Source organism: Pithys albifrons, chromosome 33, assembly GCF_047495875.1.
Source record: "Pithys albifrons albifrons isolate INPA30051 chromosome 33, PitAlb_v1, whole genome shotgun sequence".
NCBI lineage: Eukaryota > Metazoa > Chordata > Aves > Passeriformes > Thamnophilidae > Pithys > Pithys albifrons.
Genome location: NC_092490.1, coordinates 796,233 through 815,944, shown reverse-complemented (window position 1 = coordinate 815,944; position 19,712 = coordinate 796,233). Strand labels below are relative to the sequence as shown.

The following is a 19,712-nucleotide window of genomic DNA, read 5'->3' as shown; positions in this document are numbered from 1 at the left end:
GGGGATAAGATGACTGTATTGACGGAAAAATCCTGCTGTTTTATGTCTTGTTTTAGTGGTTCTAAATGGCTCCTCAGAGTTCTTCCCCACCCCCCCTCATTCTGGGGGTTGCAGTGAACCCCTGGCTCCACTGGTGCCTGAGGGGGGTTATAATCCCCAATTCTGCAGTGTTGGATGTGGCTTGTGGGGACCGATATTCATTTACAAGTTACCTGTAGGAGGGTATCTCCCCTTCCTCCAGACCTGCTGGGTTGGGGCTGGGACCCCTCGCCACACTGGGAGCATCCACAGTATTTTGGGGGGTATGGGACTTCTTGTGCACTGGGATCAGCCCAGCTGGTGTCACAGAATGCCAGAATGTGCTGAGTGAGAAGGGACCCCCAAAGATCATGGAGTCCAACCCTCAGCCCTGCACAATCTCATCCCTAAGAGTCACTCTCTGTGCCCCAGAGCATCATCCAAACACTCCTGAAGCTCTGTCAGCCTTGGGGCTGTGCCCACTGCCCTGGGGAGCCTGGTCAGTGCCCACCACCCTCTGGGAGAAGAACCTCTTTCTAAGATCCAACCTAAGAATGCCATGACACAACTGCAGGCCATGCCCTGGCTGCTGTCCCTGGTCCCCACAGAGCAGAGATCAGTGCCTGCCCCTGCTCTGTCCCTGCCCAGGAAATTGTACCTGCAATGAGCTGTCTCCTCTGTCTCCGCTTCTACAGATAAACAAACCAAGTGCCCTCAGCTGCTCCTCACACACATCCCCTGCAGGCCCTTGCCCATCTTGATTGCCTCCTTTGGACGCTCTGCAATGGCTCAATCTCTTCCATCTCTTTTAGTGCCCCAAAATGCCCCAATATTGCAAGGGACATAAATGCCAGGCCTGAGGGTTCCCAGGGGCCACTGTGACACTGCAGGGTCTCTTGGAACCCAGGGTACACAGTGACACTGCAGGGCCCAGGGCACACTGTCACAGACACACAACCAGCCAGCCCTGCCCAGCGCTCGGCAGTAGCACAGAGGGCACTGCCCACCCCTGGCACCGCTGGCGCCAAAGAGGAGCCCAATTGGGCCTCTCTGTTTCCAGGAGCAAAGGCAGACACAGCCCTGACACAAGGGGCAGCTGCAGATGCTCCTCACTCTGCCCAGCAGGGCACACACACGCACCCCCCGGCAGAGCAGGAGGCACATCCAGCTGCTCCTGAGCCAGCACAGGGCACAGCCCCTGTGCCCCTCCGGGCCTGCACAGCTCCCTCTGTCCCGCCATCAACTCGGGAGCTGCCCTGCACCTCTGGGGCTGCTCCCTGTCACTTCTCATCCTAAAATTGGAGGTCAGGACTCCAGCAGATCCCTTCTCTCTTCCTACTCGTGATGATGCCACATACCCTGTGGTGTGGGTTCAGCAGTGGCAGCAGAAGAACTGGCAGCGCAGGGGCAAACCCATCTGGGCTGCTGCCTTGCTGTAAAGGTATCACTGCCGGAGTGGAGCACCTGCTGTGAAGGTGTGTCATGGGGGTTCTCCTGTACCCAAGAGTCAGGCCCCTGAAAAACAGCAGAACAACCAGCAGGTGGGTCAGGCTGCTGCCATTGAAAAAGGGCTCAGGTGCTTTGGCATTGGCAGCACAAGGGGGAATTATTTCTGGCTCCCTGAACTCAGGACACCTCGGGCAATCAAGGCAGAGATGGAACATATGGATGGACTTGTGGTTGAGGGCTGGGCTTAGCCATGGGCACTGTTGCACAGGGTATCCATGGATGTGAAATGTGCTGCAGTTATACAGGCCAAGCAGGTGGAGCCTCTCTGGGATAGAGGAGGATGGCTGGAATAGAAATAAGGGCAGGCCTGGCAAACTGACTATCACACTGCCCCAAACCCTTCAGAGCTGAGGCCACGTGCTTATGGTGGTGGAAACAGGCACAGGAAGGCTGGAAACATCCCCTGTGTCCCATGGCACTGCCTGGAATACTGTCCTGGGACTGGAGGAGTAAATGTGATTGTGACATGGAACCCCTGAAAGAATTGAATCAGACTATGGGACTCAATTCCAAAACCACCTGACAGACACCTGGGCCAAAGAACCTGGCTCTGAGTGGCTGAATCCCATGCCCTGCCATGCAGCAGCTTCTGGGAAGATGGAGGGGTGCAATGGAAAGGGAAAGGGCACACGGAGAGCAGTGGGTGGCTGGACCTGCAAACATTGGGATGCACATTTAGCAAAGGCCACCTGGTCAGTCCACACTGGGGGAATCTGCCAATAAGATTGGGCCTGCCCAATCAAAATGTTTAGTTACTGTGTAAGGGGTTAAAATTCTTGTAGTGTACATTAAAACATGCTGGGAAAAACACTCTGGGTTGTTCCTGCTTCCGGCCAAGGCAAACTCACCCAGGGATTGCTTTTGTTCCAGGCCCTGGGTGCACTTGAGGAGTGATGTGGGAGGAGAGGAACTCTGGTGTGTGCCTTGAGGGGATTGGATTTGGGGTGAGAATGGCCAATGGATTAATTCTATGGCATTGATAACTATCCAACACTGGGCATTATCCCTTCTGTACTGGCTGGGTGGGCATCACCCCCCTGAGCACCTCATGCCATCAATCTCACCCACAGCTCTTCTGGGCATCTCAGCCTTGATTTCCCTCTGATCATTGCCCTCACACCAAGGAAGAGTGAACTGTTCTAAACTGGCCTAGTGCAGCAGTGCTGGAATCAGAACTGACTCCAGTGTGCAACCTGCCACAGTCCAGCACCCCACACCACCTTCCTTGTTTGAGAGACTGTTCCCAGGGATGGAGGCCAAAGTCACGGCCTGCGTGAACTCAACAGACACTTTTGTGACCATTTCATGACCCCCTGACAGAGCTGTTCCATTCCCTAAGGGAGTGATGTCTGTGTGTGTGTCTATCAAAAGAGAGAACTGGGGAAGGTGATGAGAAATTGGAAGTGTGAGACTTGGCATGACACAAAAGGGATGGAGTAAGGGCTGGACATTGTCCTGCTTTCAGCTGGGATGGAGTTAATTCCCCTCAGGAGCTGTTTTGGATTCAGAAGGAGAATATTTTGATAACACACTGATGCTTGGTTGTTTGCCAAGTCATGTTTATACCAAGTCAAGGACTCTCTTTTGTTGTTTCCTTTGTGTCTCCTGCTCTGCCATGAGGAGTTTCCTAAATGAAAAAAGCTGGGAGAGCTGAGCTGAACTGGCCAAAGGTATATTCCACAGCACAACATCTCGTGCACAGTATATAAACTGGGGAGAGTGACCTGGAATGGCTGACGGGGGTTTTGGGAAGCGAAGTCTGGTACTAGTCAGTGGCTACTGAGCAAGTGCACTGTGTATCGCTTGTTTTTTGCCCATTTATTATCATTACTTTTAATATTTACCATTATTATTGTCTTTTAATTTTTTTCAATTATTGAACTGTTCTCACCTAAACCTACAAGTTTCACCTTGATTGTCCTCCCCATTCCACCGGGCTGGAATGGGGAGAGACGGGAGGCTGAGGGAGTGTCTGTGTGGGGCTTCACCTCCAGCTGGCCCCCAAACCAGGACAACAGGGAGTTCTCCCTGCAGGCACAGAAATGCTCCCTTGCTCTTCTCCAGGGCATCCCCTTCCCCAGGTGAGTGTGTCCACTCCAGCCTGAGCAGTCAGTCCTGGCTCCCACCCTGTGATCCCTGCAGGGCCCTGAGCTGGAAGTGCTGCCCTGCAGAGGGAGGGGCTGTGCTGTCCTGGGGCCATATCACAAGTCCAAAGGGAAAGAAACTTGAGGAAAAGCAAAGGACAGGGAGCAATGAAGACAGACCCCTCTGACAACGTCACACAAGTTTTCAGGTACATCTCCCCAGATAGAAATGCATTTCCTTCTCTGGTCTGTGCTGGCTGAGGGTGGTGTGAGCAGCAGGAGCTCTGCCCATGTGCTGCCAAGGCCTCAGCTTTGCTCTGCTGCACTGGGGACATGGAGCTGGTTTGTGACAGCTCTGACCATCATGAGGCAGTCAAATGTAACACACCTTTTATAAAAGTATCAGCCTTTTTTCTCCTAAATCTGAAGCAGAGAGGCTGAACATGTCCTAGGAATAATTTTCTCTGTATTTTTATATTTTCAGCCACAATTCATGGAGAATATTCTACTTAAAGTTATAAATTTTAATGCTTTTGACTGAAAATATGAAAAGACTTGAAACAAGACATGATTTAAAGGGACTCAGCTCTCTGTGGCTTAGAGGAGAGCCAGGAGAGCTGCAGTGTCCATCACTCTCTTTCCCATCTCCTCTGAGCTTTTCCTGGTTCTCCATTCACATTGATTTCACACCATGAAATCTTGGAAAACATAACCCCACAAGTGCCTGTGCAGTGCTGAGAGCAGGGCAGTGCTGCTTCCAGGGGCAGATCTGGGACATCTCCTCAGTGCCAGCCCAGAGGTGAAGCTGGGATGGACAGAGCCCGATAAGAGGCTTCCTGGAGAGAAGTGCCTGGTTTATTCACCTATCTGAGATTCAGATTTGAAGTTTCAATGCCTTCTCCTGAAATCGGATGTTAATTTGTATGTGCTCTTTCCCAGCCAGATACGACAAGCCAGAGAACTGAAAGAACAGGATGCTTCCCTGTCATGTAGGTCCTGCTTTCATGTCCTCCCTGAAATGTGCCCTGGGAACTCTCTGGGGTTGATGTGGGTGCTGTGAGGATTCCCAAGCCCTGCAGCTCTCCCTGAGCAATATAAGGAGCTCTCCCAGGGGCTGCTCCTTCCCCACAGCCCTTCTCCCCAGCCCTGTCAGCAGATCCCAGGGCCGGCTGAGAGCTGCCCCTGGCAGGCAACAGAGTCCCTGCCCCAGCACAGCACCCTGGGCTGCAGGACCCTGCTCTGCCCCACAGCCCTGGGCACCCCGGCCTGCACTCTCCGGCTCCACAGTTATTCCAAAGGGACCCCAACAGCCTCCTCCTCACACATCCCATCAACTGGGGCTGGGCTAGCTTTAGGAGATGCCTCCAGACACTTCCCAGGGCAGTGGGCACAGCCCCAAGGCTGAAAGAGCTGCAGGAGATTTTGGATGATGCCCTGGGGCACAGGGTTAAAGGTTATGCTGTAAGGGAGAAATTAACCTGAGTCAAGAAAATTTAAAAGTCGGAAATGTAATTTACTAGAAAGATTACAAGAAATGCAATGATACAGAAAAACATTTCTTTGAACCCTCAATAAACCAATTGTATAACCCATCCCCCTGGGACATGAACATTATGGTCTTCATTAGCCCCTGTGCTGAGTGCCACGTGGTACCCCTGAATTCACAGTAAAAGGAAAGGAAACCTTTTGGTGAGGATGATGGTCACAGTCTGGTCAAGAGTGGCTGTTGCAGTTCTGTTAAAGTCTTAGTCACCCTCTGGATACAAATAGTGATACCAGAAATGCCAATCCCTGAAGATTTGACATGCTCAGGTTCAGGTGGGAATGTCCTGCACCTCACCCAGGCTGGGGACTTCCACAATGGGTGTATTCACTCTGTGAGTCATGGGATATTTTTGGAGTCTTTGATGGTGTGAATCATTGCAGCTGCCTATTGTTCCAGCCCCTAATGGCCCATTAGCAGACATGAGCCCTCAGGGTGGTTGTGAATGTGTTGATGCCTCCCCAGAGGGGAGTTATCACAGCTGAGTCATTGGTGTGAAGACACAAACATTCCTGTGCCTCCCAGGGATCTCTCACACCCAGCTTGTAGCCTGAGGGCTTGGGTAGGCCTTGTGTTAATACTGATAAATGTCTAAATTTCTTTCTTTCACATCTTCCAAAATGCAGCTCTGTTCCTTGTCTATCAACAAACCTGGGAATCTTTCACACTTGGAAATATTTTTCAGCCTTCATTATAGAAGTTCAATGTGGTACCAAACATACACTTCTAACACCTGGATATGGGCTGGAGTTCTTCCATCATCTTCTTTGGCACTGAAGTACTAGTTAAAAGATTCTAAGGCTTAGTGAATAAAGCAGCAGTCTTTCATCTGCCAGACTGATTCCTGTCTTAGTTTGACCTTGCTTTATGTGATAACTTTGCTACCACTGTGTTTCTAAGCAGATCTGAAATTTTGTAACCTGAAACTGTTGTACTATGTCTTGGATAAAAGGAGAAGTTTTGTTTTAGAGCCTGAAAATCCACATCAGGATTTAAAAGAACACACATTCCTGAAGAATACATCTATACATTAGTTTGTTGTTAAATCTGTATCTTGATGTTTTAAACTGCATCTGAGTTGAATGACACAACTTTGAAGCCAAGATATTTGCCCACAGGTCCATTTGCTGATCTTCTCTTTGATTCTGTGGTCTGGAAGAGAAAAGACTGATGACTGCTACCAGATGGGTTTGTAGCCAAAAGAATGAGCACGGCACAACCAGCACTGTACTCACCTATTTTTGGTTTTTATTTTTGTTTAATATTCCTTTAAAAGTGTTGAAAAAGTAGATTATGGACGTCATTTCGAATTAAAGTAACTCAAAAAGTGATATTGTTCCCTGGGCAGCTGCTGCAAATGATCCATTATCAACAGTTCATCAAAAAGACCACAGAGTGAACAGAATCCACAGTTTGGGTTATCCCCACATGGTCACAACTGGTCCCAGCCCCTGTAACTGGGTCAGTGTAATAATCCATTCGACTCTACGTTTTGCTGGATCCTCACCCCTGAGAAGACCAGAAAACCGGAACGTGCTGTTATTTTGGTGCAGTGAGAGCAGCGTTATGTTCTTGCCCCAAAGTGCCTTTGAGAGTAGCACAGTTTCCTCTGAGGGAACTGTGAAGACTAAGGGGTCTTCTGTAGGGACTTCAGACATCTGGGATGCTTTGTCTCAGCTTATCTCTGAGGGAGGATTTGTGGTTCCTTCTGCAGGACCTTTTACAGTGCATGGCCCTCGTGGGCAGCCAATGGAAAGAATATGTTTTGTTGTCCTTCCTTTAAAAATTTCTTAGTCACTCTTCTGTTCTGGGGTGGAGGTGTCAGGAGAAAATGAGGAGAAGGAAGGAGTGGTTACACAGAAATCTGAAATAATCCTGTCTTTGCAAGAGTCAGAAAAAAAATGCATTTCCAGAAAAAGGAAGAATTAGGCCAAAAGGCTGCAGCAGGAGCATTGCTTGCTGCTGAGCTCCAAGACAGGCTGCAAATGGTGGCACTGCTTTGCTGCTGAGCGTGGGCATGTCTGAGAGATTCAGGTGGAGCTCTTGAATGTGCAGGAGAGAGGGAGAATGTTACAGGGAGATTTGCAGGATGTAGAACCCTGATGAAGACCTTGTAACTCAAACTTCCTTTGTTCAGGGGAGGAGCTGAGAGACAGTGAGCCAGTCTGTTGTTGTGAGAAAGAGTAAAACATCAGGTTTGCATTGACAGCTGATGATGAGGAAGGAGCAGATTGAGCCTTAATTAAAGCTGAAACCACCAATGTGTGCCAGGGTCAGCAAACTGCTGCTAAACTGGCACCGTGTGCGGCTCCCAAGATATCAAAGCCTGGCCCTGGATCAGGGGAGATGGAAATCCAGTCACTATTAATGCAGTGGGATGCTGAGGGGCTGGAGCCACTTCCCAGATGGCACAAAGTTAAACCACTGGAGCAAACAGAGCACGTGTTATCTGCCCAACTGATAAGGTCAGTTCATGGCTCCAGGGCGAGGAGCAGAAGCCTCCTGAGAACACTCAAAGAAACCCAGCACAAGGGGCAGCACTTGGTGAATTTTTACAAGCAGTCTCACTGCCTCTGAACAGCAAATTAATGGGAGGAGACCCCCTGAAGATGTGGGGCAAACAAAAACAGCAGTGCAGAGAGCACTGCATGGAAGAGGAGTTAAAACTGCACCTGAGAGATCCCCAGTTCATGCAGTTGAACCACTTGATTCACTAAGAAGTTGCTTTTTCTGGGAGGTTTGTGTAGTTTTCTTTTTCCAGGAATTCCAGCACTCCCAACTGAAGATCAAAGGAACCAGCTGGGACTGGGGGAACAAGGCTCACAGAAAGCAGCCAATGGGTGACGAGCATCTTTCCCTCAGAAAAAAAAAGGTAGAAACTCTTTTCCCCCACATGGTATCTCACCAAAAAAGGAGCTTCTGGTGGTAAGATTTTTCTTTGCTTCTCAAAGAAACCTTACCTTTTCCCCAATATTTTTGTATCTCTTTCTGAAGCTCTAATCAATGAAATAAAAAAAAAATAAAGGAGAGAAAAGAAAAAGAAAAAAAAAGGAAAAAGTTTTGGTATAAACAAATGATTCGCAAAAGTTTTTTATTTTGTTTGGGGAAAATATTTGAACCTAATGTCTTGTTGTTTTATTTTTTCTCTGCAGTATTTAAGCAGATGAAACACATCCACATTGGGAACTGCCCTGTGAGTGCTTGGAATATGGAAAGAGGTTTCAGAGCATCTCACACCTCCTCAAGCATCAGTGGACAAAGTGGGTAAAGACATGATAATGAAAATTCCTTCTGAGCCCTGTTTCACAGAGACCTGGTGAACCACGTTCCAGGTGCTTCATGCTGGGCACTGACCTGCTGACCCACATTCCAGGTGTTCCGTGCTGGGCAGTGCATTGGGTTTGCATGGCCAGGTTTTGGTAGTGGGGGGGCTCCAGGGGTGGGTTCTGTGAGCAGCTGCCAGAAGCTTCCCCCATGTCCAGCACCTGACCTGACTCCTGAAGGTGACGGTGACCCAAGTTCTTCTCAATCCACCCCATGGGGAAGATTAGATTTACTTTATCAATATATCTGTAGATGTAGGGTTTAGAACAGTTTTGTGTGCATGGAAAGTAGGTTTGGAGCAGTTTTGGTTCTTGTCTGTAGTAAGAGAAAAGCATAAAAATCCCACTTTCCTTCCCTGGCTCCAAGCCCAGCCTGTCCCCTCCAGGGGTGGGTGTTCCCCCTCTGCTCCTGGCTGGTTCCTTTGTCCATGAGTAGCAAAGCACCCACTGCTTTTGCAGCTGGAGAGTGTTGGAGCCATGAACCATCAACATTCCAGTCTCTGCCAGCTTTGCACCCCAAAAGCTGAGAAGGGTCATTCTGTCTCCTCAAATCAGCCCAATCCCACTGAAAATGGCTCAATCCCACCCTAAAATTATTATTGTTCTTATTTTCTCTATGGAATTCTGGGGCAGCCAGTGCCAAACCTCATCTCTCAGCAGGCTGAGGCTTGGTCTTGCACTTCTCCCTTTGCTCAGTTAGAACATTTTCAGTGTTTAATGAGTGTTTACCATCCCTCACACGTGGGAGGACACTGAACCCTTCCACAAATGCAGAAAACTAGCATAAACAATTCAGAGAACACTGAAGAAAGGAATACCTTTTCCTCACAAATGTCCGTTTCACGTATTTCTCTTCTGCTTTCCTATACTCGATGTTATCCACAACAGCAATTCTGTAGGTGATGGCCTAAAAAAAACACCTAATTGAATGAGAATCATTCCATAAAACTAAATCACAAATGAGGGATTTGAAACTCTCTCAGATGAGTAGAGTTTAGGGAAAGGGTGCCTCAGTCAATTAGAAAACTTGGCTGATGCTGCTCATTCTGTGCCTGAAGTATTTTAAAAATTAATAAAAATTCATCCTGCATGTCCTAGTTCAGCAGTTGGGACCAGTTTATCCCTGTGTGGATGATCAAAGCTGTGTATTCCACACCCTCTATTCATTTCCCAAAAACTGTTAACAGTGGAGCATTTGCAGCAGCTGCCCAGGGCACAGCTGAACCCTCAGGCTGGGAGCTGGGTGTGAAAGACATCTGTGAGATAAGAGCTGGGATAACTCCCCTGCAGGGAGTCGTTAGCACCTTGACACCCAGCCTGAGGGGGCGTGGCTGCTAATGGGCCATCAAGGGTTCCAAAATACCCCTGACTTACAGAGTTAATCACCCATTGTGTGACTCCCCGCCCAGGGGGAGGGACTGGCTGCTCCCTGGGGTACATATCTTGGGGGAAGACCTCAGGGGACACTCGTTGGATTGAGAGGAGGACCAACACCTCGACAGGAGGAGACCACCACCTTCAACCAGCCTGTGACCACCACTCTCCACCAGACTGCAACTGTCAGCTTCTCCAACAGGTTTGCCACTTTGCACTTTTCCTTTGGACTTGGGGGAACCACACAGGGTTCAGCACAGGGGCTAACAAACCCCTTTTGTGCTTGTACTCCAGGGGCCTCAGTTAAAGGTCTGGGCTTTTGTGGGTGAAAACCAAATTTTCTCTTTCTACCATTGCATTTCTTGTAATATTGTCATTAAATTGTAACTCTGACTTATAATCTCCTTTGTGTTGTGTTCATTTCTCCTGCCAGTTTCCCTTTAAACCAGCACAGCTCCCCACTTGGGGCTTCCACCACCCTCTGGAAGGATCTAAGCTGTAATCATCACTGGGACAGGACCACAGACACCACTGGGTGAGGAGCACTGGCTTGACTGCCTGTCCCAGCAGCACAGCCTGACTGCAGTGCTGACTCTCAAGGTTCCTGCCAGGGTTTTGGGGTGTGGGGGAGGTGAATCCTATGGAAGTGGGACCATTCTTCCTCTGTGCTGTGGCCGCATGTGTTTTATGGGGTGGGGAGGCTGCGCACTCTCTTGACTGGATAGAGTGAGGTGGGTTTGGGAAGTTTCTCCTCCTGAGTTTGTTTAGCCCAGTTTATGAGTTGTTTTCAGCATTTCTTCTTGGTAAAGAGTTGGAGTTTTGACCCCTTACATTTAGATGTATTTGTCCAATTTCTCTGCATTGCAGACACCTGAGTAGGGAATCCTGGGGAGGAGACTTCTCTCCACGATGACTCCCCCTTGAAAATTATCTCAGACAGGAACACTGGTGTCTTTCTAGAGATAGATTTGAGACTAAAAACCTCCAACCAATGTGCTAACATGTTCAGGTTTTTACCATCACAACAGGATTTCACCTTCCCAAACCTTGTCAGGATGCAGAAGGAGGCTGTGAGGAAGATGAGAATGCCCTGGGAGCCCCAGGCAGGTGAGGAGGAAGTCAGTGCCCCTTTGCCCCTCTCTTGTGCTGCATCTTCCAGCCCAGCATGGCCCCGGCTGCAGGACAACCCCGCTGCCGACGCCGTCCTGCCGGGGCCGGGTTTGGGGAGATGTCCTTGGCCTTCCCTGTGGGCCGGAGGCAAATGCCCTGAGTGTCCTTGTTCCTTCCTGCCCCAGGCCCCGAGCTGAGCACGGAGAGCACGAAGGACAAATCCCTCGGGCAGAACTTCACAGCAGAGGCTGTTTTGAACCGTGCCATGGTACAGGAAGTCACTGGGGAGGAAAAGCCACGGCGATCCCACAGGAAGAGGAGCTGCAAGCCGAGCCAAGAGACATCCGAGGAGGAAACACCCAACATGTCTGGGGAAGGCAGTCAAAGATTGAGCCAGAACTCTGACCTGGTGGTGCAGCAGCAGCTTCAGAGAAGGGAGAAGCGCTACAAGTGCTTGGAATGTGAGAAGAGCTTCAGCCAGAGCTCCCATCTGATCCGCCATCAGCACATCCACGCTGGGGAACGGCCTTACACATGTGAGGAATGTGGGAAGAGCTTCAATCGCAGATCCAACCTTAAAAGACACAAGAGCATCCACACTGGGGAATATCCCTATGAGTGTACTCGATGTGGGAAGAGGTGTCGGACCAGCTCCAATCTCCTCGTCCATCAGCGCACACACACGGGGGAGAGGCCCTTCTGCTGCACCGACTGCGGGAGGAGATTCAGTGACAAGTCCAACCTTACAGCTCACCGGCATATCCACACAGCAGCGAGGCCTTATCTTTGTGGGGAGTGTGGGAAAAGCTTTAGGCAGAACTCTGAGCTTGTCATCCACCAGATGAACCACACTGGGGAGAGGCCCTACGAGTGTTCTGAGTGTGGGAAGAGGTTTCAGACCAGCTCACGTCTCCTCAGGCATCAGCGAATACACACCGGGGAGAGGCCTTTCCGCTGCACTGACTGCGGGAAGAGATTCAACCGCAACTCCAACCTCATCACCCACCGACGTATCCACACTGGAGAGCGGCCATACAAGTGTGACGAGTGCGGGAAGAGCTTCAGCGACAGCTCCAACTTGACCAGACACCAACGCACCCACCAGTAATGGAAGCCCTTTGCGTGCCCCAAATGTGGGAAGAGCTTTATCTTCTGCTCCAACACCATCACCCACCTCCAGAGCCACGTTTTGACCAGAACTCATGAACCACATTCCCAGTGATCCACATTAGGAAGACACCTGGCTGGTGTTCTCCTCATCCTCCTGGTTCTCTGTGGGCACTTGAATTCACAAAGGGGGAGACCATAATGTTCATGTCCCAGGGGGATGGGTTATACAATTGGTTTATTGAGGGTTCAAAGAAATGTTTTTCTGTATCATTGCATTTCTTGTAATCTTTCTGGGAAATTACATTTCCGACTTTTAAACTTTCTTGACTCAGGTTAATTTCTCCCTTACAGCATAACCTTTAACCCTGTGCCCCAGGGCATCATCCAAACACTCCTGCAGCTCTTTCAGCCTTGGGGCTGTGCCCACTGCCCTGGGAAGTGTCTGGAGGCATGTCCTAAAGCTGGCCCAGCCCCAGTTGATGGGATGTGTGAGGAGGAGGCTGTTGGGGTCCCTTTGGAATAACTGTGGAGCCGGGGAGTGCAGGCCGGGGTGCCCAGGGCTGTGGGGCAGAGCAGGGTCCTGCAGCCCAGGGTGCTGTGCTGGGGCAGGGACTCTGCTGCCTGCCAGGGGCAGCTCTCAGCCGGCCCTGGGATCTGCTGACAAGGCTGGGGAGAAGGAGGAGCCCCTGGGAGAGCTCCTTATCTTGCTCCGGGACGGCTGCAGGGCTTGGGAATGCTCACAGCACCCACATCAACCCCAGAGAGTTCCCAGGGCACATTTCAGGGAGGACATGAAAGCAGGACCTACATGACAGGGAAGCATCCTGTTCTTTCAATTCTCTGGCCTGCCATGTCTGGCTGGGAAATAGCACATACAAATTAACATCTGATTTCAGGAGAAGGCACTTAAACTTCAAATCTGAATCTCAAATGGCTGAATAAACCATGGACTTCTCTCCAGGAAGCCTCTTATCTTGCTCTGTCCATCCCAGCTTCACCTCTGGTCTGGCACTGAGGAGGTATTCCAGATCTTCCCTTGGAAGCAGCACTGCCCTGCTCTCAGCACTGCACAGGCACTTGTGGGGTTATGTTTTTCAAGATTTCTTTGTGTGAACTCAATGTGAATGGAGCACCAGGGAAAGCTCAGAGCAGATGGGAAACAGAGTGATGAACACTGGAGCTCTCCTGGCTCTGCTATAAGCCACAGAGACCTGAGCCTCTTTGCCTCATGTCTTCTCTCAAGGCTTTTCATATTTTCAGTGAAAAGCATGAAAATTCATAACCTTAAGTAGAATATTCTCAATGAATTGTGGTTGAAAATATAAAAACACAGAGAAAATTATTCCAAGGACATGTTCAGACTCTCTGCTGCAGAGTTAGAGCAAAAAGGGTGATATTTTTATAAAAGGTGGGTTACATTTGACCTGCCTCATGATGGTCAGAGCTGTCACAAACCAGCTCCATGTCCCCAATGCAGCAGAGCAAAGCTGAGGCCTTGGCAGCACATGGGCAGAGCTCCTGCTGCTCACACCACCCTCAGCCAGCACAGACCAGAGAAGGAAATGCATTTCTATCTGGGGGACATTTATCTGAAAACTGGTGTGACTTTGTCAGAGGAGTCTGTCTTCATTCCTCTCTGTCCTTTGCTTTTCCTCAAGTTTCTTTCCCTTTGGACCTGTGATATGGCCCCAGGACAGCACAGCCTCTCCCTCTGCAGGGCAGCACTTCCAGCTCAGGGCCCTGCAGGGATCACAGGGTGGGAGCCAGGACCAACTGCTCAGGCTGGAGTGGACTCACTCACCTGGGGAAGGGGATGCCCTGGAGAAGAGCAAGGGAGCATTTCTGTGCCTACAGGGAGAACTCCCTGGTGCCCTGGTTTGGGGCCCAGCTGGAGGTGAAGCCCCACACAGACAACTCAGACTGTTTTTCCTAGCATGTTGAAATGGGCACTACAGGAATTTTATCCCCTTCTACATGACCTAAATAATTTTATTGGGCAGGCCCAATCTTATTGGCAGATTCCCCCAGTGTGGACTGACCTGGTGGCCTTTGCTAAACGTGCATCCCAATGTTTGCAGGTCCCACCACCCACTGCTCTCCGTGTGCCCTTTCCCTGTCCATTGCACCCTTTAATCTTCCCAGAGGCTGCTGCATGGCAGGGCATGGGATTCACCCACTCAGGCAAGGTTCTTTGGCCCAGATGTCTGTCAGGTTGTTTTGGAAAGGGGTTCCATGGTCCGATTCAACTTTTTCAGGGGTCTCATGTCACCATCAGATTTCCTCTTCCAGGCCCACTACAGAGTTCCAGGCAGTGCCATGGGACACAGGGGATCTTTCCAGTCTTCCTGTGCTTGTTTCCACTACCATAAGCATATGGCCCTTGCTGTGAACGTTTTGGGGCAGTGTGATCCAGTCAGTCTGCCAGGCCTGCCCTTATTTCTATTCTAACCATTGTCCTCCATCCCAGAGAGGCTCCACCTGCTTGGCCTGTGTAACTGCAGCACATTTCACATTCATGGATACCCTGTGCAACAGTGCCCATGACTAAGCCCACCCCTCAATCACAAGCCCATCCAAATGTTCCATCTCTGCCTTGATGGCCCGAGGTTTTCCTGGGCCCAGGGAGCCAGAAATAATTCCCCCTTGTGCTGCCAATGTCAAGGCACCTGAGCCCCTTCAATGGCAGCAGCCTGAGCCACCTGCTGGTTTTTCTGCTGTTCTTCAGGGCCTGACTCTTGGGTACAGGAGCACCCCCAGGACACCCCTTCACTGCAGGTGCTCCACCTGGGCGCTGATACCTTTGCCACAAGGCAGCAGCCCAGATGGGTTTGCCCCTGCGCTGCCAGTTGTTCTACTGCGACTGTTGCACCCACCCCACAGGGTATGTGGCATCATCACGAGTGGGAAGAGAGAAGGAATCTGCTGGAGTCCTGACCTCCAGTTTCAGGATGAGAAGTGACAGGGAGCAGCCCCAGAGGTGCAGGGCAGCTGCCCGAGGTGATGGCAGGACAGAGGGAGCTGTGCAGGCCTGGAGTGGCACAGGGGCTGTGCCCTGTGCTGGCTCAGGAGCAGCTGGATGTGCCTCCTGCTGTGCCGGGGGGTGCGTGTGTGTGCCCTGCTGGGCAGAGTGAGGAGCATCTGCAGCTGCCCCTTGTGCCAGGGCTGTGTCTGCCGTTGGTGCTGGGTACAGAGAGGCCAATTGGGCTCCTCTTCTGGTGCCAGGGGTGCCAGGGTTGGGCAGTGCTCTCTGTGCTGCTGGTGAGCACCAGGCAGGGCTGGCTGGTTCTGTGTGTGTGACAGTGTGCCCTGGGCCCTGCAGTGTCACAGTGTGCTTTGGGCCTTGCAGTGTCAGAGTGTGCCCTGGGTTCCAGGTGGCCCTGAAGTGTCACAATGTCCTCTAGGTTCTCGAACTCCCTGCAGTGTCACAGTGTCCCCTGGGTTCCATGAGGCCCTGCAGTGTCACACTGGCCCCTGGGAACCCTCAGGCCTGGCATTTATATCCCTTGCAATATTGGGGCACTTTGGGGCACCAAAACAGATGGAAGAGATTGAGCCATTGGAGAGTATCGAAGGGAGGTAACTAAGATGGGCAAGAGCCTGAAGGGGAAGTGTTTGAGTAGCAGCTGGGGGCACTTGGTATGTTGAGATGCACAAGAGGAGACTGAGGGGAAAACTCATTGCAGGTACAACTTCCTGGGCAGGGACAGAGGAGGGGCAGGCACTGATCTCTGCTCTGTGGGGACCCGGGACAGCACCCACGGAATGGCCTGAAGTTGTGTCAGGGCAGGGTCAGGTTGGACCTTCCAAAGAGGTTTTTCCCCCAGAGGGTGGTGGGCACTGACCAGGCTCCCCCGGAGAGTGGGCACAGCCCCAAGGTTGACAGTGCTCCTGGAGGGTTTGGATGATGTTCTGGAGCACAGAGTGTGACTCTTGGGGATGGACCTGTGCAGGGCTGAGGTTTGGACTCCATGATCCTTGGGGGTCCCTTCTCACTCAGCACATTCTGGCATTGTGTGACACCAGCTGCACTGATCCCAGTGCGCAATGACTCCCATACCCTCCCAAAATACTGTGGATGCTCCCTGTGTGGGGAGGGGTTCCAGCCTCACCCCAGCAGGTCTGGAGGAAGGGGAGATTCCCTCCTACAGGTAACTTGTAAATGAATGTGGGTCCCCCACAATCCACGTCCAACACTGCAGAATTGGGGATTATAACCCCCCTCAGGTAGCAGTGGAGCCAGGGGGTCACTGAAACCCCCAGAATGAAGGGGGGGGGGGGGGGGAAAGGAACTCTGAGGAGCCATTTAGAACCACTAAAACAAGACATAAAACAGGAGGATTTTTCCGTCAATAGAGTCATCTCATGCCCCTGATTTCAAGAGGGTCAACTCAGCCCAAGAAAAATAGGAGCAAAACCCTCAAAAGATATTTAAAGGCCCCTGAACTGCTGCAAAGCAGCAGGATCCCCTCAGAAAGAGCTCTCTGTGTCCCTCTCTGTGGGTTCCCACTCCAAGTGCTGATGTCACATGTCCCCCACACTCCCTCACTTTACCCTCCTCAGGATAGGAGGGCACCACAGAAGCTCCCTCAGTTTTTCCACACACCCCATCTCACGTTTCCCAAATCCCATCCCATTCCCCTTCAAGTCCCATCCCAACCCTCCCAATTTGCATCCAAACCCTCCCAATTTTACCCCATCTTCCCTGGATTTGTAGCATCCCTTCTCCTGCTGCTGACTCCCGCTAAGTGGGTTCAAATTGGATTAAACCATTTTGGGATGGGATTGAGTCATTTCAAGGTGGCATGGAGCCATTTTGGGGTGGGATTGAGGTGTTATGAGCTGACAGATCAATCCCTCTCAGATATTGGACTGCAAAATGATGGAGAAATGTCAGTCGGTCTGGACACCTCCAGTTTTTGAGAAAAAAAAACCAAATCCCCACAGAACCCTGAAATCTTCCTGGATATCTGTTTGATCCCCAAATTCCTGCCCGAATTCCCAAGAGAATGATGGAAATTTAGATGTCTTTGTTAGATCTCTTTATTTAAATTTCAATTTCAGGTGATTTTAAGAGATGTAGATGAATCAAATAAAATATTTAAAGAAAACCACAAAAAACCCGAATCATGTGAATGTATATGGGGTTGAGTTTGGTGGCCTTTAGAGAATTAGAATTATAGAATTATTTAGTTTGGAAAATATCTCAAACCCCATTCAGGATTGCTTTTGGCCACCTGAAGAACTAAGTGAGAGCAGGGGAGATTTTTATGTTCCAAAGTCAGCAAATCCCCCTTCCCAATGAATTTCACACATCAGTCTCTGTCCCCACGTGGGATGGTTCTGACTTAGTAAAATGCCAATTAAGCATTTCAGAGGAAAAGTCCCTCCTCCTCCCCCACCCTCCTCCCACCCCAAAATCCCCAATAAACAAACAACAGATGATAGTTCAGCAGATTATGGAATATTAAACAGAATAGAGAGAAAAAGTAAAACCCAAATAAAATACAAACTACACACTAAGAATAAAAGCAAACAAGAGCAATTAGAAAAAAAATTCTAATTCCCTAGAAAAGATAATAAACTGCTGGAGGGTCTTGATCTCTCCCCAGGAGCTCTGAGCTTCACCCCAAGTCTTTGCTCATGCAGCAGGAAGAAGAAGGAAGACACCTCCTCCCTCTCTTTTTCTATCTGAGATGACGTCAGAATATGGTAGGCAATATCATTGGTCTGTAGAAGTCAACTGGCCTGACCTGGTTCAACTCAGCTGATTGTCCAAGGCCTGCACTAGAAAAGAAAGCCTAAATCTGGGCCTAACTAACCCCATCACACCATGGATGTTCCTCCCCCTATGTAAGTTCAAGTGCATACGGAGAACCAGGAGGATGAGGAGAACACCAGCCAGGCGTGTTCCTAACGTGGATCACTGGGAATGTGGTTCATGAGTTCTGTTCAAAACGTGGTTCTTGTGATGGGTGCTGGAGTTGGAGGAGCAGACAAAGCTCTTCCCACATTTGGGGCAGGCACAGGGCTTCCCTTACTGGTGGGTGCGTTGGTGTCTGGTCAAGATGCAGCTGTTGCTGAAGCTCTTCCCGCACTCATCACACTTGTAAGGCCGCTCTCCAGTGTGGATACGCCGGTGGGTGATGAGGTTGGAGTTCTGGTTAAATCTCTTCCCGCAGTCGGTGCAGCGGAAAGGCCTCCTCCCGGTGTGTATGCGCTGATGTCTGAGGAGAAGTGAGCTGGTCTGAAACCTCTTCCCACACTCGGAACACTCGTAGGGCCTCTCCCCAGTGTGGTTCATCTGGTGGATGACAAGCTCAGAGTTCTGCCTAAAGCTTTTCCCACACTCCCCACAGGGGTAAGGCCTCTCTCCGCTGTGGATACGCCGGTGTCTGATGAGGTTGGAGTTGTCATTGAATCTCCTCCCACAGTCGGTGCAGCGGAAGGGCCTTTCCCCCGTGTGTGTGCGCTGATGAACGAGGAGATTGGAGCTGGTCCGACACCTCTTCCCACACTCAGAACACTCATAAGGTTGTTCCCCAGTGTGGATCTTCTTGTGCTGGGCCAGGCTGGAGCTTGCTCTGAAGCTCTTCCCACACTCCCCACAGGTGTAAGGCCTTTCCCCTCTGTGGATGAGCTGATGATAGTTAAAGTGGGAGCTGTTGATGAATCTCTTCCCACATTCCATGCACTTATAGCGCTTCTCCCTTCTCTGAAGCTGCTGCTGCACCACCAGGTCAGAGCTCTGGCTCAATCTCTGACTGCCGACCCCGGACACGTTGGGGGTTTCCTCCTTGGACGTCTCTGGACTTGGCTTGGAGCTCCTCTTCCTGTGGGATCGCCGTGGCTTTTCCTCCCCAGTGACTTCCTGCACCATGGCACCATTCAGAACAGCCTCTGCTGTGAAGTTCTGCCCGGGAGATTTTTCCCCCGTGCTCTCCATGCTCAGCTCGGGGCCTGGGGCAGGAAGGAACAAGGACACTCAGAGCATTTGCCTCCGGCCCACAGGGAAGGCCAAGGACATCCCCCCAAACCCGGTCCCGGCAGGACGGCGTCGGCAGCAGGGTTGTCCTGCAGCCGGGGCCATGCTGGGCTGGAAGATGCAGCACAAGAGAGGGGCAAAGGGGCACTGACTTCCTCCTCACCTGCCTGGGGCTCCCGGGGCATCATCATCTTCTTCGCAGTCCCCTTCTGCATCCTTTCTATGTTTGGAAAGGAGAAATCCTATTCTGGGGTAAAAAAACAACATCTTAGCACATTTATTGGGGGTTTCTATTCTCAAATCTATCTCTAGAAACACACCAGTGTCTCAGTTTGAGATAATTTGCAAGGGGGAGTCATCGTGGAGAGAAGTCTCCTGCCCAGGATTCCCTACTCAGGTGTCTGCAATGCAGAGAAAGTGGAGAAACACATCTTCTTTACCAAGAAGAAATGCTGAAAACAACTCATAAACTGGGCTAAACAAACTCAGGAGGAAAAACTTCCCAGCCCACTCTGTCCAAAAGAGTTAGTGCCCAGCCCCCCCCGCCCATAAAACACACACAGCCAAAATAAAGAGGAAGAATGGCCCCCCTTCCATAGGATTCACCTCCCCCACACCCCAAAACCCTGGCAGGAACCTTGAGAGTCAGCACTGCAGTC

The 19,712-nt window shown here is 50.6% G+C and overlaps 2 protein-coding genes across 2 annotated transcripts in view; one reads left to right on the top strand and one right to left on the bottom strand.

Moving 5' to 3' along the window:
• The window catches only part of LOC139684162 (uncharacterized), a 1,455,962-nt gene that overhangs the window by 676,279 nt on the left and 759,971 nt on the right, over window positions 1-19,712 (top strand). Inside the window, 1 exon segment of the mRNA XM_071579763.1 lies at window positions 11,397-12,147. Within this exon segment, the coding sequence (XP_071435864.1) occupies window positions 11,397-12,147 (751 nt within the window).
• The window catches only part of LOC139684161 (uncharacterized), a 1,434,678-nt gene that overhangs the window by 716,427 nt on the left and 698,539 nt on the right, over window positions 1-19,712 (bottom strand). The window contains 1 exon segment of the mRNA XM_071579762.1: window positions 18,110-18,783. Coding sequence (XP_071435863.1) covers window positions 18,110-18,783 — 674 coding nt within the window.